Genomic DNA, 24130 nt, shown 5'->3' with positions numbered 1-24130 from the left:
GGTTTGGACGCGATGTCCTATCCAGTTTTTACAATGGATATCAATACGAAAAACAAAATGAAACGTTTATTTATTGCTTGTGCGTTCAGGTTGTTTTCGTATCACCTTTGTGGATGTAACATTTTTGAATACAGACGCAGATATGCATATAGCCGTAAAAAATCACAATATTTCTTGTTTTCAATAAGTTGTGCACACACAGGGATGCGCCCAGCAGGCATCACTTTGTAGTTTTATGTATAGCTCTATGTTTTTATCATATAATTATTTTAGTTTCGTGATTTGCATTACAATTAATACCCCAGACGTCTCTATATCACACCTGAGTTTCGTCAGTGTTTGTGCTTCAGTTAAAGCTTGGAGTTTAAAAATCGCTCCCAGTTTAAACCTTGTATTAATGTCAGCCTTCAAGAAGTCGTTCAACGAGGGAGGACATGTTTTTCGCAATATGACTCATAATGTAAGGTATACCCACATATATATCTCACAGAGACAAAGTCTCATTTTTAAACTGTGTATTTAGAACGCAATCGCAAGAAAAAATTGCAGTACGGAAGATTTGGCAGACTGAAAAAAACAACAGTCGTTGGTTTCATTTTGCTATTCCGTAAAAGTGTGCGGCAATACGTGGCAATAAGAATACCCAAAACTGTTTGCTGCTGAAAGAAAAAAGGAATAATTTCATTCCCATTAAGATTCTCAATCCCATATCTATTTCCAAATTCCAGTTAAGATTTCGGTTAATTTTTGGAATCTTTCAACCACTATTTACATCTCACTATAGTTAAAGTAACATGTAAATCTTAATCTCTCCACAGAATGTCTAAGAGACCCTAAGATACAGAGGGTTGCTGTGCTTGCTCTCGGTGCTTTAGCTGGTGACCGATGGCAGGCTGGACACAAAGCCCAAGCAGAGTCCATCGTTGTAAAGATTGAGGATAAACTTGGTGTGCATGGTAAGTAAGGATTTTAGGATGTTTTAGATATTTTAGGCGGGAGACAGCACATCATTTCATTCAATACAATCTCACCCTAATTTTTCTTTTCAGCTCTACTCTTAACTGTCTGCTTTTAAACAGTTGGATATATAAACCACATAGCAATCATAAAATAAATTCTTCATATTTAATCCTTTATAAGTCTTTTATTTCCGCAAGTTTTGCAAATGAATACGTTGCAAGGTTTGACAGCGCCACACAACAGTCCAAAACCAATTTGTACCCTGTGCAATTTTTTCCGAATTGCCAGACCCCTTGGCCTACGAGAAGACCTTAGCATCTCTTAGTAAGGATCAACAAGACAAGTTGTATCACGACACGGTCGTCTTGATCGAAGCCCTGGGCAATGCCGGGCTCCATCGCTCCTTTCCTCACATAGAGAGCTATACCAACTCCAGCACCACTCATCCAATGCTGAAAAGGGCTGGTCTGCACTCCATGAGAGACTACCATCATGACACAGTAAGTCAGTGCTTTTCTTGTTTAAAAATTGCATTCTTTAGCCAAGAACCAAATCTGTCCATACCTAACACCCTAAGCGAGGTGTCATGATTGACAATGAAAGCATGCCAGAAATAATTTTTTTGGCATGGACAAAACGAACTTTAAGGTTACAAACTGAGGCAGAGGGTCACTAAGTAATCATTCAGAAATTGACATTTTAGATTGAGGAAGTAAATAGAAAAATAAAAGAAAAGACGAAGAATGTGCACTGGAAGTTTGAACCATTTTCAAAGACCTACGCCTGCACAGACCTGCAGGGTGAAGGTATTGACCAATATATTTCTTCTGCTTAAAAAGGACTTCGGACCATGTCGGACGAACAGAAAAGTCTGGGCGCCCTATGACTTCAATTTCGCTGTACTCCCGGTGCCTCTGCAAAACCATCAATGTATGCCTGTATATACTCCACACAATAAACAGGGCATTGCAGGATAATTGGAGTTGCGATGAGCCAGTTCGGTATTTCAAAAAGTATGGCTATGCTGATAGGACAGACTATCAAGTAGGCGTAGCTTTCCCAATAGCTTCGTTCTGAGCATGCGCTATTTGAATACTAAACCAGTTCATTGTCTCTGTTGCTGCTAAGTAATGATGTTCTCCATCTTGAGCCACTAGAAATTGCTTTTCCTTTTCCTGGTCCCACTCAGGCTGCTGGTATACTCCTTAAATCTGCCTTGAATGAAGACGAAGATGAACACGTCAGATATGCGGCATCCCTGCTCTACAAGGACCACCCAAACGGTGGCTACCATAATGCCTTCAAGTTTGTCACCCCTGAAGAGTAAGAATTAGGATGCTGATTTTCAAAGACCAGATAGCGAGTTCTTTGTTAAGCAGTGCATGCTTGAAATCTAAGACCATCATACCTCAAACGTTTAAGATCATCGTAACACGTGTGCATAGTAAAAGCCCTGTCTTGGTGGCCCAAACTGAAATTCAAACAATTTCATATTGTCCCTTCATTCTCAAGTATCTTTGCCATTTTGAAATATGGCCGAGGCTCACTGCAGGAGGAACTTTTTCACCCTGAGCACCACTGCTTTTTACCACTGCAATTATTACTACATGCCCAAACTAAACCTTTGTAATACCGCAGGTACCGCACACCCGCCTCGGTCATAATTACCTAGAAATGTATTTTGAACTACTATAAACATGCACTGATTCTGTTTCTCTTTAAATTAAGGTATGCTTTTGCCAATATCTCCAATTTATCAACCACCGGAATAAGTGTTCCTTCCAGGCGTCGTTTGAGACGAGGTTTTTGGGAGGGCATTGAGTTCAAATTGGCCAGTCCCTCAGTTAACTGGAAGAAGTCCATCGGCGGCCGAAGTACTGTTGGGGCAGAGTTTGGCTTGACCATCAGAAATGAACTCGACATGAAGATTTGTACGTATCTCAGACTTTCCAGAAAATTCTAAGCCTGACATTTTCTACTTTTGGTTGCGTTTAGTTTTTTTTTCTCTGTGTATTATGGAAACCGGTGAGAACTGAAATAAGAACTTAGCCAGAAAAACTTAAGCCTTAAGTGTAATTGAACGCAACGTTCTTTTTTCTGACAGCCCCTCTGACTGGCCACCTCGTTGTGGACGTTTTTGATGAGGCTTATGCTACAGTCATGATTGGACTTCTTGGTCTGTCGGCGGATGTTGTCCGAGCCCGTTTCTGCTTCAATGGCTATGTTAAATACAATCTCAACATACTGCAGGTCAACCCTATTTGTCACTTGTGCCCCATAATTTCTTTCTCTTTATTTGTATCAAATGTGAAATCTAAAACAATGCTTCATAAATGATTTACCCATCTCTGTGTGTCAAAATCACTGTTGTCAACATCACTGTTAAAAACCTGACTCTGAGGATTATGTGATGGATGACCATACCCTTAAAATCTGGATCTTCTTCTTCCTCGATCAGGAATTTGGTGTGGAGCGCATCAGCGACTTTGTAAAAGCATACGACCTCATCATTGGACAAGTGGTTGGAAACATCAGGAGGGCGGTTGACATTGTAGTTGGGCTCTTCAACGGCGACCTCAGTATTGGTCAGCTGTTCGACGACTTTGTTCAGGCACTTGAGAATATTCCCCAAAACGTCGCGGTAAGTCATTAGAAAGTTAATAGGAATCGGTGATGTCGTTTAGTTTAATCATTTTTCTCTTAAAAGAGGAATTGGTTTCCATTGGAGCAGCCATGAGTGATATAGCTGATAGTTTCGGGAATAAATGCCCAGTGCCTGATTAATACACTCTTCACCAAAATTCAGCTTGGGGTAAAAAGAACGTTGATACTTGTCGAAGTACTGATTTTCGGAATAATTTATCGCAGCTTCTTCATTGATTGACCAACTATGTGGTACAATTTCAGAAGCGTTGAGGGGATGCCCTATCTATTTACGGCTATGACTTCTGAGATCGCATCTGTAGTTCAACGGTGTGATCTCACGTAATGTGTAATTATAATGCTTTCCCGTTGTTGACTACATGGGACATGTACCAATTTCCATCGTTAAAATTCCTGTACACAGAATTTGAGATCAGTGGCTACCAGAGCTGTGTCCCGACTCGCTCATTTTGACCCAGACCAACTCCCACCTTCCTTCAGAGGCGTCATCAGTGTTGTCAACAAGGCCACTCAGCTGTTTAGCGACATCAAGACAGACGTCATGGAATTCTACCAGGTCAGATAATACTTTTTCACCAATTCAGCAGGCGATTTTGGTGAAGTCTACAAAGAAACACAAGATTTATTACAAACCCACAGAAACTACTAAGCTATTATTTTCATCTTACATTTCGTGCAAAATGTTAATGCTGGTCACATATTCCAAACATTATACAAATCTTCATTACACACCTGATATACGTTTGAGCATTATATCTTGTCAAGGACAACAACTTGTAGTTGCACATGTTTCAAATGCGTCTTGAGTTTGAATGATAATTGCAACTAAATAATGAATAAGAGCCACATGTTACATTTTGCATAAATATGCAAGATATTGGCCCCAAGGTCGAAACAAATACTCCCCATGGACGAAAAGCTCATTTGCAAACCACTCCCATTGTTTTGTGTTTCCACAGGCTGTCAATGAGGCAATCACTGTCACCTTGCCCTGGGCCGCAGAGCAGATCTGGAAGTCCATCACTGCGATCGCAGACTCCATCAGGGATTTGCTCAAATCACCCCTGAAGGCCATCGGAGACATCTTCAAAGGAGTCATCAAGTACCTTTCTTGAGTGTTGAATTATTTTAGTTGAGATTTCCGTGATTATAAATTTAAGCGTTTGATAAATAAAAAATTAACTGGAAATACAATATCCGTGGAATGTCAAATATTCTTCAGTTGAAAGTTGTATGTGGTGTAGTGTTGCATTGTGTAATACCTCTATCTGGGACCAAGGGAAAGAGTGGACATTATTGGTAGGCCATTAATGATAGGGGAGGAATAAATGCTCGATACTGCACTCTTGCTGTAAGGCTTACTATACAGTATAGGACCTACAGTGTCCATCTGTACTTCCTTATGGCTGAACAAACCTTTCCAACAATGCCACTTTGTATTTAACCACACACCAGGGAAAAGCCAAAATTATTTCGCCACTTTGGCATGTTCCTTTTTTATCAACCAGCATTAGAACTGCAGTTATTGAAATCATCAATGTCAAAAAGGAAATCGAAGAGGCCAATTTCTTCAAGCAAGGTGAGACACAAGTTATATTCATGTGGTAGTTATAATTGTGATTTCTTGCTTTCGGCAGTACCTTTGGAAGGTGGACCTTGATTGAAACTGTAGCCAAAATTATTTCACAATTTTTTCCTCTGTCATCTACCTCCTTTCTAGGTCAGAGGCCTTATTGGTTTGACCTGCCCAATGTCATCGGTGACATGCTCAAGGAATTACGGGAACACCTCAGCAACATCAGACGGGATCTTAACGACTGGGTGGACGAGATCGAGAGCTCGTCGGATCCCATCAAGAAGTTGACTGGGGGTGCTGTGGACTCGGTGAGCAAACAATAGGAAAAAGTTTATTTCGAGATGTGGGACCAGTGATATGGTTTTTAATCAAATCAGATTCAAGATTCCCACTTCTTTCTCCAAAATAAAACGCACTAGATTTTTTCTGAAAAAATTAAAACAGTGGCATCTTCCAACCCGCATTTTTATTAATGCATGTAAATGAACGCCTAACCAAATGCCCAACATTTTGGGTGCTTTTTATGGCTATGAATTCTGCGGTTTTTCGGTAACCAACGTGAAAAACTCCCTATTCTTTTTCACAACACTGCTTTTACGAGCAAATAAGTTCCCTCGGTTAGGTTTGAACTCCGATGTGGAAAATTGGCCACTACACATAACTTTTAAAAGCATTCCTCCTCTCCCTAATGCCAATTCACGTCATGGTCCTCTCTTGCTGAGTCATTTCATTGCACCATTCAATGTTCCTTCCCATAAACAGCACACTCTCAGGGGAAGGGTCCGAGATGAGATTGAGTCAATCCTACAAGAATTGATGGCTCCAATACAGCCTATTAAGGATCTCTTGGCCCCCTTCTTTGAGCTCTATGATCTCGCCTTCAACACTGTTGATGCTATCAAAGAAGCCTATCAGACTCTGAAGGATGGGTGAGTACATTACATTGTTCAGAATACATACAGCAGTAAAATGTGAAACGGCTAATCCCACACACAGAGAGACAACATGCATTGCAAACACTGTAACAACCAGGAGACCCCAAGTACAACTAAATTCTCCTTGGTTTTTAAGCAGACGGAACTGTGATCTTCGTAGAAAAGATTACCACGGTGTTTGAATTGTTTCCTTCTAGATACCAAAAGTCTCAAGCTCTTGTCATGAAACTGTTTGGGCCCAAGGCTCATGAAAGATTTCCCAGAAAATACAGAGAGCCTGGATCGGGGGCGTGTTCGTCGGGAGGATTCTACCCAACGGACTCAGATGGACAATATGAGGACCAGGGCGTCGATCTGGAAATACCGCCAGGAGCCCAGGCTAGCTTTTCATATATACTTTGGAAGGGTTTTAGCAATTACTGACAAACCTGAATCATTGAATATTATTTGAAACATGAATCGGTGCAAGTTGTTGTTACAGCACACATAGAAGTCCCCGTTCATTCAATGTAAAAACTGTGGGCAGTTTTTTGTCCAATGTTGTGTACTACTTGAATCGCCGGCCCTTACCTGCTTAAAAGGGCCTAACACTGGGTAAAAACGAGGCTGTAAAAATAGCATTGTCTTCAACCGTTGGGTAAACATGTTTCCCATGATTCAGGAGAGAATCAACGCGGTTGGGTAATCTGTTTGGCCAACATTTAAGCGATTCACCTGGTGCCCAACGTTGGTCTAAAAGTTGTCCAGCATTAAAAATGGGCATACGTTTGCTGAATCTTTAAAACTAAGATCCTGTCTAAGACCCAACTGTGTAACAACTAACTACTAAGGTGCACTATTCAGAATAGAAAACCTTATTCGGCCCTGTAACGGCTCAAATATTTGATGCTTGCAGTTGGTAGCACCATTTTCTGGCCTCCTTTTCAAGAGTAAATCCAACCAGGTGACTCTCCTCGCTGGTGGTGGTGCCTTCCGGAACATCAAGATCTTCATTGACAATGTTGAACCCAATCGCACCGTGTCTGAACATGAAGGAGTAAATGTACGTAGGTTACTAAACTTTGTAATTGGAATTCCTTTTAAATTTACACCGTGTTCAGTTTCACATGTGTTTTGGTGACTGTACAAGGCTTTAGTACACATTGTCTTTTTAAAAATATATTCAGAAAACACCTCGTACAAAAACCTTATCATTGAAATTGTATTTCATAATGTTACATCTCATGTAACTGCTAACTTTCCTTTTTTAATCTAAAAAGAACACAAGAATTCAACAAATTAAAAGCATGTACGTTGAATTAACATCCACAGAATTCAGTGTTTATTAAATTAAACGGGATCTGAGGTAGTGAAGGGATTAAGCCATTAATGATTCCCCTGTGTCTGCTGTGTACAATTCTGAAAAGGATTACTACTATTTTATTATGATGATGCATACAGGGTGGAAAATTTTCAGATGAAGGTTTGGCATTATTTTTTTATAACACTTTCTCCACCATTTTGTTATGGTCTTATGCCCTTTGAAAGGTGATTGCTGGAACAGTCATCGGTACAGTCGGCCGGTCCAGAACCTGCGGACCGTTTAACTACATTCACATGTCCATGAAGAAGTCTGAGCCAAATCGCCTTGTGTCCATTCTGGACGGTGCTCTTGACGACGATCCGTCAGCCGCTGATCTGGCCGCCAAGGAAGGGTATGTGGACCCCAGCAGCTACTTGGCCAAGAGACCGTTGACGTTGCCCAAGTGGACTCAAGTTTGTGACGATTACAAGCTTGTGTGGTTGGTAGGTCGAGAATTTTTAACAGTTCTGCAAACCACGAAGGAATTTTGGGCTTGCAATCAAACATTATGCATGTAGTCCCAACGAAAATATTGGCCACAGCACAGTTTTCTTTTTAATTACAGGACGATCGTTTTTGTATTCTGTCAACAGGGTAAGACACTTAAGGAAGGTAGCCTACTTGGAGGTGATGGAAAGGATGGGGAAACAATGGACACCAGCCCAGAGCGCAAACCTCCCCCTGACACTAACACCGACAGACCTGATCCCAGCAGGAGACCTCCCGAGCGGACATCCTCTCTTAATCAAGCATTGTCGGAAGGTATAGTTTTACTGCCAGTTTATTACTTTAGAGAACAATATTGAAATATTACCAAGATCCAACATGTTACCCTTTATCGATTGGAATTTATTCTTCGTTGTTTTCAGGCAAAAATATCCAATGTGAAGTATGGAATGCAAGTTTGTGATATGCGTTGTTCTTTTGATGTTTTAATGGCTTTAGGTAAAAAAGAACAGACTGAGGAATCACTTAGTCTCCCCAAACCAACAATTGGCTCAGGATCTCCCTTCAAGAACTTCACATTAAGAAACTTGAAGATTGGAGCCATCCTGGCATTTGCCCGTCGGCTTGGACTGGAGAAGACTGCAGATGACTTGCTGACCGTCCTCGAGACGATTGTTGTAAGTTCAGCGGCCAACCTTGTTACCAATTTAAATCTGTTAAAGTTAAAGTTTCGAGTTCAGTCAGCAGACTGTTTGGAAACGTTTCCCTTCAGTCGGTAAGTGCTTCAGAAAGGTGCACGGGACATTTACTTTTTTGTTTGTCCGCAGAAACTTGTGAGTGACAAGCCGTGTGTTCTGCCCGAGTCTTTGTCCAATGATATGCTGAGAATTGAGCTCCAGCAACGCGGACTGAGTTCACAAGGAGACAGAAAAACTTTACTCCAGCGGTACAAACAGCCCGAGGATCGTAAGCGCTCAGTACAAGTTGGTTATTCTGTGTGTATGTTAGATGTATGGTGTATTGTTGTCGACTGTGGAGTTCTGGGAATCACGCTTTCACATTGTCTTACAGCTGATTTGACTGTTTTTGTGCCCCTGCTCAAAGTTTCCCTTACTTAAGCAGGTGTACTGTGAGATTGGAACAAGCTGCTAGGTACGCAATGCTGCATGAAATCTCCATAATACTTTACATGCCAGGCTAGTGTCTCACTGGTTTTTACATTTTCGTCTTCCATTTAAGTGAGGTATGGAGTGCCTGGGACTTTTTCGATTTGATTTTCAGGTTGTCCCCTGCTTCAAGTCTCCTTGCCCAAGAATGTGTACTGTAAGATTGATCCAAGCTGCCTAGGCGTCGAGTGCTGTATGAATGTCAAACTCTTCATGGTGTCTCTGGCCTTTAAGGCATTTATGCGTTTTGACCCATGCGAATTCCAGTTTGTCCTCGGAGTCAACTCGTGGAACTATACCATCCAAATCCTGGAAGCTGAATTTGGTTAGTCCCATTTTCTGTATTATTAATATTAAAACAATTTCCAGAATCGGTGTTAAGAGTTTTGTCAATATGTTAGCATTTGCTCACTATTTTGCAAGCGGTGAAGAACTAGAGAACTCGCTATAGACGTTGACAAGAATCGGATGCGGCCTTGTAGCAGATTTTGTTTTCTTTGATAAGGATTCACAAATGACCCGCTATTTTGTAATTCTTACTCATTTACTCTGAATAATATGCAGGTTGGGTACTTCAAAAACAAGTTCTGTTACCCTTCAAGGACCAGGCCTTTTTTGGACCTCTAGGGAAGCAGATTATACCCTCAATAACTCAGCTGGCCCACGCTTGTTTTGTTTTAACCTATGCATGTTTTGAAAGACACATCACGTATCCTAAAAGCTTGGCATTATTACCATATTGGAGGAACTACTGAAAGGGATTCCACCCCCGATTCTTTTAGGGTTAATTTCTAAAACAAGTAAAATTAGCCATCCTTATTACTTCTTAGATTATTCGATACAAAGCGCTCCAACCGCTGGAGGGTGAATTCCTCTCAAAAGGCTTACATAAGTCGGTATACTTTTCATAGATTATGTGACCAGAAAGAAATGCATCAATCTGGGAATGTAAAATATATCTTGAAGGGGATTTTCAATAAAATTCAAAGTTGTTTTTCTCTCTAGGTGAAGAATTAGATGTGCCTGTGCCGTTCGACATCCCATTTGTCGATGATATGGAATTGCACTTGAGGTAATTTTGTTTTTGTTCTAATATGATTTTGTCAAACGTTTTTACAAAAGAATTATTTCACGTCTCTCTTCTAGATGTTTGTGAACGGCACATAGTGTGAAATACAATGCTCTCGTGGGGCCAAGTTGAGAAGGATGCGATTGAAAAGAGGGGTGGATCCAGGATTTTGTGCATGAGGGATTTTTAAAAAGGTTTCCAACGGGAGTGTTTCTTTATCTGTCTGCGTTGTTGAAACCGTTATGTCTGAAGAGGGTTTGTGCTTTTAGGGATTTTTCGACCTTTTAGGCGCATGCTGCAAAAATAGCAATGAGCAAATACACTGGTCCAGGACTGTATTAATTAGTTTACACTATTGAAATGAATGTTAACTTTCCAAAAATGTATAAATGGGAAGTGGAAAATAGTCATTCTGTCCAATGTTGAAACAATTTGCCTGGTTGTCGCTCCATTCCTTGCGACCGTATCAATCAAAGCCATTCCAGTGCGAAGTACACACTGCTTGCGCTTACGTAACCATTCGAATTCGTACAAACTTCATGGTTGACATGCTTCAAAAGACAATAGTGCACTATTCTAACCAATGGAGAGGGCACTTCACCATTGCATGACTTTATTCGAGCTTGGTAGATTTTGGAAGGGGCAAGAACATCAGCAGCAAACTGATAAGCCATAAACGAGAGAGGGTCTATTCTAAGTTGCTTTTCTAAGTTACGTTTAAGAAAATTAATCATTTTCGTTTTCTTTTCTCCCTTTTTCCTCTCAAATCTCTTCTTTTTTTTAACAATTTTTTCACAGTGGCTGACACCCTCCTTTCTCCCCTCGCAATGACTGCTTTCTTAATCTCACTCTTCACGTTATGTCAACTCTTCAGGTTCAAGATTGAAAAAAGTAGGACACAACTACTGGTCAGCATGTCAGTTGGTTTCTGCCCGAGGACTGGTGATGCAGACTGTTTCTCATTCATCCACGTATTGACAGATTCAGCCATCCCCTTACCCATCTGTCACCCAAACGGAACCATCACTTGGCCAAATAGTAAGCACGACAGACCATTAAATATACCAACAAATCTTGTGTGAAATAAGTGCACGATACTTATAATTTGAGAAACAAGTGTGTGACAGACTGGAAGCAAGTCCCGAAACGTATTTGAAAATTTGATAATCAGATGCCATGGGCTAAGTCCCTTGGGCAACCAACAGGGGTCCACTCGGACTCCGACAGAGGTGTCTACTATTCTGCCATAAATGAGACATAATCACAACATAAATTGAACCCAATCAGAAATATTACTCTTAAGTCCCTGCATTTCCAGGGTCCAGTATCTTCTAATGTGCCATGGACGAGTGACACATATTTTGCGCTCACTGTTTAATGTGTGAACAAATGAAAAAGTCATAGTGCGGTGCTATACCTCTAGCAGTACTACAAAATCCACCCCTTGATTGACATCACAAGTGGCAAAGGTTGAAGGAATGACCGATTCTCCAACACAGAGAATCAACCTATCCGTAATCTGAAGTAAATGTCTGTATTAAATTCATGTTTGTTGTGTCTTAGTTGATCTTGAGGAGTACTTCTCCCGTGCTGCCCTGAAGAAGATACTCAAACAGACTGGAGCAGAGGCACTGCAGGCAGGCGCTGAAGCCGCCCTGCGCTACGTCCTGGACGAGCTTGGCATACCAAAGGTGAGTTTATATCACAATATCATAGTTTCAAGATTATACGGCAATTTGCCAAGCGAAGAAATATTTTTCCAATAAAACGAGTAAGCACTCAATATATAATATATCAATATAGTATTCTGTTCATATTTTCCAGCACTATTTTCTTACGAGCAGATCCGCAAATCCAAAACCAATATACTAATGAGCTGTCAAAAATTTGTTGGGCTTAATATCAGTTATCCATTTTGTTTGTCTGCAAATGATTTGAAGAGATACAGCTCAGAATTACTGTGCCTGTTGACCAAAGAAAAAGATGGTGAGCTTAGGGCTAAACAGTTTGAAAATGGGATTTTCGATTTCCAATCCTCTAAAATTAGGATTTTTTTCAAATTAGATCAGTAGAAGAGACAATTCAACAATGCTTATTTTATAAGAAGTATGGGTCGCCTTTCTTCATATTCTAGGAGTTTTTGAGTGACAAAAATCCATGTCAAACACCTTCGAGTTTGACTGAGTCCCAGCTTACTGATACACTGGAAAGCAGACAACTTGCAACCACAGGTACCAGGATGGAACTGGAGGCCAGGCTCTCTGAAGATGACAGAAGTAAGAAAATGTGTGGTAGCCTTCTGCACTCTTATATAAAAGCAAAAAAGGTGTAGTTGTCCATCAATCTGTGTTTTTAAACAAACTTATTTATATCCCTGGACATACTAACAGTTGTTCTCAGAGAAATTGTTCTCACTTTACCGTCACCCATTGTCATTATTAATTTCTTAAAACTGGTCTTTCGCCTGCACAGCATGTCGGTACCTCACCTTGCCAATGTTCTCCCCGGAACTGGCTAAGGTGGCCTACTGCTCCCTGAGCGAAAGCTGTCTCCGTCTTGACTGCTGCCTGGAGCTCAACCTCCAGAAGATAAAATTCCGCCGATCGTTCAACGCCTTCGTGGAGGTCAACGCCTGCGACTTCACCTTTGTTGTCGCCTTTCAGCACCTCAAATATAAGAAATTACTACTGAGTTATGATTGGGGTGAGTCAGTGTCATATTGCGATCCTTCTCAGTATTGTAGTGGAGTTACCCGAATGTACTTCACAAGTATTTTTCTGTAGTCATACAAGTACAGTCAACGCAGTGGTTGAACAATAAACAAGCAACTTACCGGCCTGTTTCTTACCGTTTCAGTTTGAATGTCTAGGCTCACATTCAGACTTGAGGGTTCTTGTGAAAATTTCGGATTATCTGTAAAGCCACAGTGAGTAATCGTGAAGTATTCGCCTATGGCACTGCTTGTTATTTATACTGGCATGACAATGAGCCAATTTCCCCCATTTTGAAATTTTCTAAACATTCGGTAAATAATATTATGTCTAAGTATTTCTTGGTCACAACTAGTTTAAAGTCATGGGCATGGTTGTTACTAGATGTAAAGGGGCCCTGCTCTGATATTACAGCTTTAAAGACCCTGCCTTCAACAAATATTTTTGTGCGTTATCATCGAAATTTGCCCCCGGCAAATCATTTTCAAAAATTAAGCAGTAGCCATGAAACAGCTGGTGGTCAGCTGCGTACATTTTGGCCTCTTAAATATGCAAAACGTTTTAGCATTGCCTGATAACTTCAAGCTGTACCGTTCTGGTCGTCCAGTACGTAATTTGTTTCCATGCTTTGTATGTGTACTCAGGACAACCACAGCAGCAAAACATTGGTGTGATTGCCTTGAAATATTCCATTGACAAAGTGGATGCTGAAAAGGTGTTTAGGATTGACTTTGGGGCATCTGTCTGTCCGAGTGGCGAGGATTGCATCTTTGATTTAGACATCATTCAGGACTACAGGGTGCCCATTCCTGTCTGCAACTCCAACTTCTCATTCTCCCTTCCAGGTAAGCAGAATGCAATCATAGTGATGCGTTTCAGCTGTTAATACTAATTCAGTCTCGGTTGATCACTGGAATTTTGATAAACCCCAGGACGCGGTATAATTTGTTCTGCATGGTGGCGGGAGCGGACTCACCAGAAGAGACCTTATCATTTCTCAGGGTTGCAGAGCCCCGAGTCTGTCCTAAAGGTATATAAATGCTTCAGTGGTTGCCCCCTAGCCTCTACAGTTCTTAAAAACCACCAAAAGTACATCACAGTACCGTGGCTATCGGTACCCAGTCTACCCAGGCTATCTCGATATGAGAGGGGGGCCTCGCCACGCGCCAGCCAAGCCACACCGCAACCACAACAGCCCCCAACCAAAATAACACTTCAAAGACAGTTAAAAGAGGCCTCTGACAAGTTCCAGACAGCTGTCAATGATAAGAAACAATCCACTGCCTGGCCCAGGCACTGTTTTGTAAATAATCCTTTAGATTGTACTCAAGGGGCCACTTAGCACACAGTCTTATAGGAGTTGGCTGGGGGCTGGCGGGAGGCTGGCTTGATTTTTTTATTTTTCTGGCTAGGGAGGCCCTGGCTTCAAAGGGACTAAATCAGGTTTTTAAGCATGAACAGGGGTAGGGTATGATAAATAGTTGTTGCATTTTGACGAAAAAATGTTTACACATTAATTAGCTCAGGTGGCCTCTCCAAAAGAGGCCACTCCCTCCACGCAGGGTTTAAATGGATTACCATCATGGTATCTATAAATGTAACAATGTTCTGTGAAAAGGTATTAGAGGTCCCTGTTTGGCAACATTGATATGATTAATTAATAGGCAGTGTCTCATTGTCAGCTTGTAATTTCATTGTTCTCGTCAGAACCCATTTACACACCCAATAACCTAGGGAAGAGTTTGATTGCTGCCTCGCCTTATATATTATTTTATTCCTGTCTCATCCCGTGACAAGTTCAGAAGAAATTTAATCAATCAATGATATACCGTTAATCTTTCTTAATCAACAGGAGGCAATAACTTGAGTGAGTTTGTGGCTGCAGTTGGTCGGAATGCTGGTCAGCAGGCGGTAAACATCTTGCTAGAGTACATTGGCCTGAAGGATAAGATTTATGATGAACCTTGCAACACTACAGCCCTGGTTGCAGGTGAAGAAGGTACATGTGGCTATTTTTGTGTGTAAATTTGTGTCCAGATTATTTTTCTGTCATTTGAAGCTACTGAGTTTTGTAAAGGTTTTGTAGCTTAAAGGCTGTCTCAAAAGCCAGTCCTCATCCGACCTGTCAGAAAGTTGGTAAAGTGAAGTAAATATGTGTATATATATGGGGTTTAATTACTCTTGTATGTCTGCATGATTAGCATTTGCATCGCTGATCCTGTTATGAAAGAGAGTTCAGAATTGAATGGCCTTATTGTTGAACATTTCGGTATTTATGAAATCAACAATTCCCCTATAAGGCATCCCAGGTACTGTGGCATGCTTGTCTGAAGAACCCTTTTCAGTAAAAGTGACGAGAGGCAGCTACAGTTTTAAACCAAAAAAGAATTTTCTGGGTAAAAAACCACGAAACCCTATTGTAAACCTGACCGGCAATTTAACCTAGTCTGCTGGGGTGCAAAGCTACGATAGAACCACAAGTCAATAGCCGTTTTGCTCGGCTCTTTCTATACACAGTTTGCACTAACGTCAGTCTACCATCAGTGTCGACCGGATTGACCTGTGAGCTGTCACGAGAATGCCTTGGCATCCGATGCTGTGTTGAACTTGATCTGCAAGTCACCATACTGTCGGTCAATGCGTGGCTGATTCTAGACCCATGCAAGTTCACGTTGTCTGTTGGGCTTGGAAAGTGGTCCTTGATGTTCACCATATTTGACTACCACTGGGGTAGGTGTATCATCTACCAAAATCATGTTGTGGGTGTCGATTTCCCCTGAATGTTAACACATTTCATTTACTTCCCCTAATGTTAACAAACAGAATCAGTTAACAAACTTTGACTCATCCCAATTTGTTGGGTTTATGTTACAAAGTTACATCAACTTAAGAACCAACCTAAAATAACAGAAAAAAGACGAACGACCAGTACTTTTTGATTTTGGTTTGACTATACTGTATTTATCGTACTTGTAGTTTACCGATTCATAAGGTGGCTACATATTTTCACCAGGTACCCAGGAGCAGCTCAAGATTGGGAAAGCCTTGACCCTCATCTACACCATTGACAAGCTGACTGAGGACAAGGTGTTTGTGCTAGATCTAGCCCTGTCCCTCTGCCTGCCAGATACAGAGTGTAACACGCCCTCTATTGACATACTCAGGAAAACCCTAGTGCCGATTCCACTTTGCAATGAGAATGCTACGTACACTCTTCCAGGTCCGTTGGCTTTAGTCTTTTGATGCTTTATCTGTTATTTTCTAGTTACCGAATAAAAGCGTGCCTATATATTAAAGAAACAAATTCTACTAAAATAATTTACCTCCCTACAAAAATCTCACACAGAGTGGTAGGCCTACAGCTATCAAAAATGAATGTATTTGCACCTTTACTTTTAACACAAGAAAGGAGGAGACGTGCAAATCGACATGCACCTTTTAGAGAGTGATAAGAAGGTCTGCATTTACACACTGACTGCTTGAAGTACTGTAGGCCTCCTTTTGTTAATGCTCTCGCTGCTTTGATCAGTTTATCCACGTACAACCTCTCCTACGAATGAAAAATATCCAACCAGAAACGTACGGTTTTCCTTATTCCACAGGGGATGGGACTGTTAAAGGCTTCTTGGAGAAGGTTGGCCAAAATGCAGCGGATTCGGCCGTAGATGCCATTCTGAGACATCTGGGGCTTTCTGTGAGTCTTTTTAAAAGTATATGTATTTAAGTAGCCTTTTTTGAAGCAACCATGTGGTATTATTGTTTCCAGAGTATGGGACTGAAATTTCGTTCTTCATTATGTTTTGCTGGCCGGGATCCAAACCTTCATGAAACGCCTAGGAAGTTCAATGTACACTGTGTAGTAAAGAAGTATCTCAGTTTGAAACTTGGCAACTTAAGAAAGTGTGATTCACAGTGTTTTTATTCCTTGAAGTTTTTAGAAGGTCACCATTATTTTAAGAGTGATTAGTTGCAATTCTACATAATCATGCCTGCATTGACTCACATCCCACCTAATTCTGAGATAATGTGAAAAAAGTTGCATTCTTCGTGCCAATTCTTCATGTGTCTCAATTTAAATTTTAACCGGAATATAAAAGCCGCAGGGACGTATTGACTTCAAACATTGTTAAACCTGTTTTGATACAAAGTGAGGAGGAATGTACTAAATCTCTGTCTACTTTATTATCAATGTCAGGAATACATCAGTAGGGAGTCATGCATACGTCCACAAGTCACGCAGAATGGTTGGCAGAGACGTAAGTTCAACAAATATTCAATTTAGTACGCTTTTTTTCCCGCAAAATACATCTTCCTTTCTTTCGTCTTAATGGTAAAATAAAAATACTGAACATTTCTTAGAAAATCCACACATAATATGGCCGTTTGCACCTATTTAAGCGTTTTTGGTTTTCTAAAACCTGCATTCTTCGTGGCTTCGATTGCTGATTATGTAAATTAAAGCTGCACCTTGCCATGGAAGAGTACTTGACTCCGACTGGCGTGTGTATTGATAGAAAACTGTTTCCTTGTGCAGTTTGTCCACGAGATGTCAGACTCCCTCACCTCCCCAGAAACCTCATCTGCACCCTTCATGAGAAGTGTCTGGGGCTTGATTGCTGTCTGGAGCTTCCAATCCAAGGTATCGCTCCCATCAGCACTCAGGTCTCCTTCATCTTTGATCCTTGTACCTATCAACTCTCTGTGGGTCTTGGCAGCTGGCAGCAGGATTTGGAAATGTTGTCTTATCCTTTGGGTCGGCAGGAAGAGGTCAACGTAGGGAACGCTGTCGCGATACGGTAAGGAACTGTGCTGGTGGGAATACCGTAGAACAGATTACAGGGGCTAGATTACTGGAACTTTATGCCAGTCCATTTCATTGGTCAGTATCTAGTGGTACCATGGTAAAAGTAGATTCCTGGTAGGTTTGGTTCCAAGTCTGCAAGAGAGTAATGATAATACTGTTGTCACTAAATTAGACCTCTATACATATTTTTATAAGTGTTGGGATGTCAGGTTTTTACAGCTGTGAACCAGCAGTTTTGCGTTGCATAACTCAGTCTGCTAACATGCAATGGAAATTACATTGAAAATTACAATACTGCATATTTAACTAATGACCAGAATTGTGTCATTTGGGGGTATTTTGACGTATGCGTTCTTGCAGGCAATAAGCATTATTTCTGCAGACTTTTCAGGTGAAATGACACACTTATAATAATTGAGATTACTGAACCTTTTTTTTCATTTAATCTCTGAACTTAATTTAGTTCGTGCACCTATCAATAAACTATTTTCATTTCATATTTCTTACTAGGACTTTTTGGTTGCTGCTTTCTGAAAAGAAATGTGTTTCACTCCCCTGTTACCTTTTTTGTCCATCAGTGTGAACATTGACAAGTTAGATGCGGAGGAGTCCTTTCAGATCAATCTGGATATCTCTTTCTGTTTGGATGATGATTGTTCAACCACACCGGTGCTCAGCAATGCGTTGGTCCCCATCCCGTTCTGTAATCTCAACGCCTCCTTTGAGCTGCCAGGAGATGGTAGCTTTGCGGGATTTGCCCGGGATCTTGCTGGAAACGTCGGGGAGTTGGCTGTCCAGGCTGGCCTTCGAAAACTTGGAATCCAGGTATAAGTTTAGTATAAATGTCTTAAGGGCAGAACCTGTTATATAAATGTCTTGACGTTCAAGGCCAATGGGCAACTGGTGCCAACTCCATATCATAGAGTGAGACGATAGACGAAGACCATAGAGATAGGTAGCTATTTACATTTCGCTTAAATAGATCACAGGTGGAAGGGAATATCGTTACATGCAAGGAATATCAGAAAGAAGCGGAATGAGGAAAACGTATAAAACAGTATTGTCTTCGGAACCATGAAGTAGAAGGTTTTGATGAGACTGCTAGGGGAGTAGGGTGCCTAAGAGATAAGATGCGGAAATGAGTTTGGAGATGTGAGTGAAATGCTTTAAAAGGTATCCATGGAATACCCTGTATCCATGGAAAAGTGGTTTGTGGGAACATCTGTAAATAGTTCATGAAAGTGAGATATTTTGTTAGGCGATATCACTTTCCTTTTTTCGTTGTGCCCTCAGTTTTGCGGACACGTTTGGGCTATCATGTACTTTACACATGAACAAAACAGACGTTTCTCACCAATCAACTAGGGTTTGTAGCTCTATGCTCTAACCAATCAACTATCTCTCTCTATGTGTATCACAATACGTGTGTACTTCCGGTCTCGTGTTTATGCTTTCATAACACATCAGCGCTTGGGTAAACGAATAGCACCCGTACATGGGCCTTGGTTGCTTGCCGTAAGGCTTTTTCTCATCAGCCTTTCCTAGAACATTTGTGGCCCTCGAGCAGACGTGTGATTGTTGCTGAACTATCCATCCCTTTAAACAGGCCTTCATAGACCGTGCCTTCTCAACAAACATGTCGCTCCTGCGCTTCTGATCATCGGAAAACTTTGATATGAGTCTTGTATGATGAAGATAAATGTAGCCAGGATGTTTTTGCATTTATTTTTTCCAGCAATATATTGACAACCAGCAGTGTGACATGGAGGTACTTGCACCAAGTGAAAACAGTGAGTTTATTCCCTGTTTTTATCTATTACGATGGCGATCTTGCAAAACGGTGAATATGCCCTGCCCTTCTTTTTTATTGGTATTTTGCCTTTCGGGCTTAAGCAGGCTTCCCCTCTAAACAAATAAAAACGTACACAGTTGTCATATTAAAGTGTTAAAGATATACTTTTGTTTTGCTAACTCCCATCAGTGTTGCAAGAACCCACCGCAATATTGGCCAGAGACATTGACATTTGTTTTACCCTTAGAATGTCCACTTCTGAGGTTGCCATCTCCGACCAGCTTCCTGACCTGCACAGTGGATGACCGATGCCTTGGCCTGACATGCTGTGCCTCCCTAGACCTGATCTTCACTCAGTTGTCCACTACCACTTGGGCTCTTCTAGACCCCTGCGAATTGAAACTGTCTGTTGGGCTGGGGTCGTGGTCAAAGAATGTCACAATCTTTGAATACGACTGGGGAGTGGATAAGGCGCTTGATGTCAGTGATTCCGTGCACATAGCGTAAGTTAAATATTGAATTGGGTGCGCGCTTTCTGACAGTTTTCGTTGCAGCTTAAAATACTCACTTGACAGTTGAAGTCATGTGGTTATGAAGGCAGGAACCACAAGCCCTTCAACGCAAGTATTTCCGAGCCATTATTGATTCTGACAAAGCCGTATCTTTGTTACTAAACCTATCGAGAAGGAGCATCATGAAAATGGTTCGAGTTTATTGCAATGCCTCACGTACTTTCTTCAATCTACTCAGGTATAACGTTGACAAGTTGACGGCACAGAAGGAGTTCTTGATAGACCTGTCTGTAATCCTGTGTATAGACGGCAGTTGCAGACCCATTCACCTGCTCCAGGCAGCCCACGTATTCATTCCGATCTGCAACCCCAATGCCACTCTCACCTTGCCTGGGAATGGCACTGTCTCTGGCTACCTGGAGAGCATAGGGGGCCAGGTCACAGACGCAGCAGTGGATTTGGTACTAGATTATCTGGGACTGAAGGTTAGTCTACTCGATCCATTGCTCCATTATAAGAGTAAATTACAGAAAGTTACTGTGCTTGGGAAGTTTATCTTTTGTACATTGTGGTTTGAAGAGTCTAGAATTAACACTAAACAAATTCTAAGAGTTAATTTGCGTTGATTTCCACTGCTTGGTTCACAGAGTTTCCTGTCCAGAGACGCTTGTAATTTGCCCCCAGCGCAGGAAGCTGGCAATGAAAGTAAGTATTGACAAATTTTCTTTCAGAAGAAAGAATTTTACCTGAGAAGAATATTTGCACAGTCAAGATCTCAACATGCATCTTCTATTTTTATGTTGGAAAAATTTATCAGGAAGAGGGAACCCCAAAGTGTCAACCGGGAACTTAACCAATTCCTATATATTCCTGATCACCTGTATTGAATGACACCTACTCCATGACCGACCTCCAACTTTACTTCAGTAGTGTTTTTCCATAAGGGCCCATTTACACAGAGGAGTATACAGTATTACACTGACAAAATGGACTACCGTAGGCCTATGTAAATCCTCACAATATAAAATATGCAACTCCGCGGTGCTCTCTGGGACTGCTGACGCTGAGAGTAGACAATCAGCGCTCTAAGATAATGAACTGGTGTAATTAGTGATATGAGCGAATTTTCAAAAGAAACCATTTGGAGACTGAAAATTTTGGCCAATCAAATAAAAAGGTAAAGAATGAAGTACTCTTCAATTGCTTCAATTCCTCGTGGGGAGCAACATATATTTTAATATGTCATCGGTATAATCATTTGCATTCTGATTGGGTCTGCAATATGCCTCAAACGCATTCCGCTTTCTGTTACCGCTCATCTTTGCAAGAGAGTCCTGTCAGGACGTGTTATGTAATGTATTGTGTGTATTTTTATAACGCTACGTATAGCCAGTGTATGCTCAGTTATTTGCAGTCTTTCACCAGATTTAACATATATCTGCAAGTAAGTCTTAATCACTTAATCACTGAAATTCTTTTTTTAAAATTGCCCGTTGTTTTATTGTTAATATTTACACAATTTTTCATATACATACTATTAAGGCAGCGCTTACTCTTTCATTTGGCGCCACATACCCTGCAATGACACAAACATAGGAGATAATAATAATTAAACTTACACTGAAGACGTATCTATTTCAGTAAGTAATTCTGCTTGATTAGTCTCACCAATGCTTCTGGGATTCCTGATTCAGGTTGTCTAGTTCAGATTCCCAACAACATTCCCAGCTTGTCATGTAGTATCGGCAACCGTTGTACAAGTCTTCACTGCTGTCTAACGCTGGATCTCAAACTAACTCAGATCAGCACCAAGACCTGGTTTATTATCGACCCATGTGACTACAAGGTGTCTGTCGGACTGGAGAAGTGGTTCTTCAACGCGTCACTGTTTTCCTACGAGTGGGGAGTGATGGAACATTTCGTGATCGGAAATGCTCTGAGTGTTATGTGAGTGTAGATTTTTTTTTAAATCCCACTTTAAAGAAGACTCCAGAATTAGCTTTTGACATTCTAAATCAAGTAAATGTAAAGAAGTAAGTGTAAGGACTTTATCTCAAATATCTGTAAATGCTTTCTTAACTGCAGGAGATCTGAAAATCCAACTTAAAAGAAGCTGATTTTGTAATACTAAATCAGGTTAGAGTTGACGTCGACGCCTCGGACTGACACCCTCTGCCTAAATACATTTCTATCACTGTAAACATAGAAGGCAAAAGAGGTAAAATATGTAGAAAAATGCAAATTGACAGATACATTGGCGGACAAACTGACGGAAGTTTTCATTCATAATGTCCAGGTTTTCCATCGACAAGTTGGATGCCACGAAGGAATACGAAGTGGATCTTACCTTTTCCTTCCGTATTGATGGTTTCACCACACATTTCCCCATCATGACCAATGAGAGATTCCCAATACCCATCTGCAATGCCAACTCCTCCCTGGCCTTGCCTGGTGACGGCACGGTGAGAGGTTTCCTGCAGGAGCTGGGAGACAATGTTGGACAGGCAGCCATCCAGCTCGTTCTCCAACGACTCAACTTACAGGTATGAATTTATGTTCCCACCCTTTTCACTTTTGAAATTAAGGATTCCAGAATTTTTTTGGTATTAGATACTTTAAGGCTTTCAAACAGACGCTGTTTCTGCTTTGGATCGATTTTCACTTTTTCTACGATATTGACTTAAATTAACTAATGGCTTCATTCTTTTGCAAATTACTCACTGAAAATAGCCTGTTGTGTATTTTTGTTTTTGCAGGATATTATAATTGGAAGAACATGCCAGTTGGCTTCAGAGACAAACACCCGTGAGTCGGTGATTTTATAATAGATTTGGAAGTAGTTTTGGAGAAGCAAATCTTTATCTTCGAAAAATAGGACTAAAAAGGTTGTATAATTTATAACTGAGGTTTATTAAAGTAAAAATTTGGCTTCGGATATTCACGTCATTGCATATGCTGAAAATAAGTTTAACCGTTGCTTTTGTTTATAGTGTCTGTTATGGAGTGGTATTATGCGGCCACCGTATCCCTGCTGTGCGCTGTTGTTATGGGCCGTTAATAGAAAACCACTTTAAGTGAATACTATTCCTGGAGTCCTACCGTCTTCAGAACATTGTCAATATTCTATGTTTGAGACTTCGACACTCTCTATGATAGATTGGAGAGTCCCAAATATATTGATAAGGTTTTTTTGGTGTCAACTAAACATGTTTGTAATATGGCACGGGCATGGAATATATTTGAGCTTACGTTGCTTTGACGTTCAGCCTACAAACAATATAATTTGGGACAAGTTTATACTTATAGTAATTTAAAGCATTGTGAAGCATTATTGAAGAGGCCAGTTTTCAAATTTAACCGGCAGCCTTCTGCCCAAATTAACATTTCGAGATGGCATCACGGAAACACACATACTATTGAGGCCTTTTCAGGCTACATACATCTCGATTCACATACAAATTCAGGATTGAATCACTGTGGATCCCAAAATGTAAAAGAACATGCAAGAATATAGCTTCGTTACTAGAGGGACGTCAGCCGATTTCCATTGATTCACTCAAAATTTACCATCTCTAAGAGACGCTGTATCCACAACGAATCTTTTTTAACAGACTGCCCGACGATTTCCTTGCCATTCCTTGAGAACATCGTCCAGTGCTCCATCGACGACCGTTGCCTAGGCATCCAATGCTGCATCCATCTAGACTTCATCGTAACAGAACTCATGCTGACAACAAGGATCCAAGTGGACCCGTGCAACTACCAGCTTTATGTGGCTTTTGAGAGTTGGGAGCTTAATGCCACGCTCTTCAGCTACACTTGGGGAAACGTGGAAACTCTGAACATTGGCAATGCTGTATTGCTGAAGTAAGTGTTCTTGTTAGGATTTGGGAGTTGAATGAACTGGTACGTTTAAGTGGTTTTTGAACGACCCGTTTCTCAACTTTTCGAGTTCTCAATTCAAGTTATCACCTTTTGAATGGGAAACCCCCTTTGTCCTTGAAAAATCACAGGTTCATGATTTAATTTCGATCAACTGAATATTTGTCTCAATGTGTTCCGTAACTTTGCCTTGTACACCCACCAATGAGATCGACTGAACTGATGCACAGCAAATCTGTCGTTGATTTAGAACTGCAAAAGTTTTATACC

The 24130-nt window shown here is 40.9% G+C and overlaps 1 protein-coding gene across 1 annotated transcript in view; it reads left to right on the top strand.

Moving 5' to 3' along the window:
- Window positions 1-24130, top strand: part of LOC110988093 (uncharacterized) — a 104554-nt gene that overhangs the window by 20686 nt on the left and 59738 nt on the right. The window contains exons 14-52 of the mRNA XM_087145536.1: window positions 819-956; window positions 1249-1460; window positions 2150-2283; window positions 2689-2891; window positions 3065-3210; window positions 3419-3601; window positions 4028-4180; window positions 4584-4726; window positions 5133-5203; window positions 5345-5508; window positions 5963-6129; window positions 6333-6513; window positions 7031-7177; window positions 7663-7920; window positions 8071-8239; window positions 8423-8601; window positions 8752-8890; window positions 9206-9415; window positions 10096-10162; window positions 11034-11197; window positions 11723-11850; window positions 12294-12435; window positions 12632-12862; window positions 13515-13715; window positions 14723-14869; window positions 15388-15600; window positions 15884-16090; window positions 16473-16564; window positions 17066-17126; window positions 17405-17666; window positions 18253-18499; window positions 19410-19464; window positions 19714-19969; window positions 20217-20463; window positions 20626-20683; window positions 21673-21925; window positions 22275-22521; window positions 22735-22783; window positions 23590-23845. Coding sequence (XP_087001662.1) covers window positions 819-956; window positions 1249-1460; window positions 2150-2283; window positions 2689-2891; window positions 3065-3210; window positions 3419-3601; window positions 4028-4180; window positions 4584-4726; window positions 5133-5203; window positions 5345-5508; window positions 5963-6129; window positions 6333-6513; window positions 7031-7177; window positions 7663-7920; window positions 8071-8239; window positions 8423-8601; window positions 8752-8890; window positions 9206-9415; window positions 10096-10162; window positions 11034-11197; window positions 11723-11850; window positions 12294-12435; window positions 12632-12862; window positions 13515-13715; window positions 14723-14869; window positions 15388-15600; window positions 15884-16090; window positions 16473-16564; window positions 17066-17126; window positions 17405-17666; window positions 18253-18499; window positions 19410-19464; window positions 19714-19969; window positions 20217-20463; window positions 20626-20683; window positions 21673-21925; window positions 22275-22521; window positions 22735-22783; window positions 23590-23845 — 6580 coding nt within the window. The remainder of the gene's footprint in view (window positions 1-818; window positions 957-1248; window positions 1461-2149; window positions 2284-2688; window positions 2892-3064; window positions 3211-3418; window positions 3602-4027; window positions 4181-4583; window positions 4727-5132; window positions 5204-5344; window positions 5509-5962; window positions 6130-6332; window positions 6514-7030; window positions 7178-7662; window positions 7921-8070; window positions 8240-8422; window positions 8602-8751; window positions 8891-9205; window positions 9416-10095; window positions 10163-11033; window positions 11198-11722; window positions 11851-12293; window positions 12436-12631; window positions 12863-13514; window positions 13716-14722; window positions 14870-15387; window positions 15601-15883; window positions 16091-16472; window positions 16565-17065; window positions 17127-17404; window positions 17667-18252; window positions 18500-19409; window positions 19465-19713; window positions 19970-20216; window positions 20464-20625; window positions 20684-21672; window positions 21926-22274; window positions 22522-22734; window positions 22784-23589; window positions 23846-24130) is intronic.

Source organism: Acanthaster planci, linkage group LG14 (assembly GCF_054643075.1).
Source record: "Acanthaster planci isolate LZ-2023a linkage group LG14, COTS_SCS, whole genome shotgun sequence".
Lineage (NCBI taxonomy): Eukaryota > Metazoa > Echinodermata > Asteroidea > Valvatida > Acanthasteridae > Acanthaster > Acanthaster planci.
This window is presented reverse-complemented; position numbering and strand designations above follow the sequence as displayed.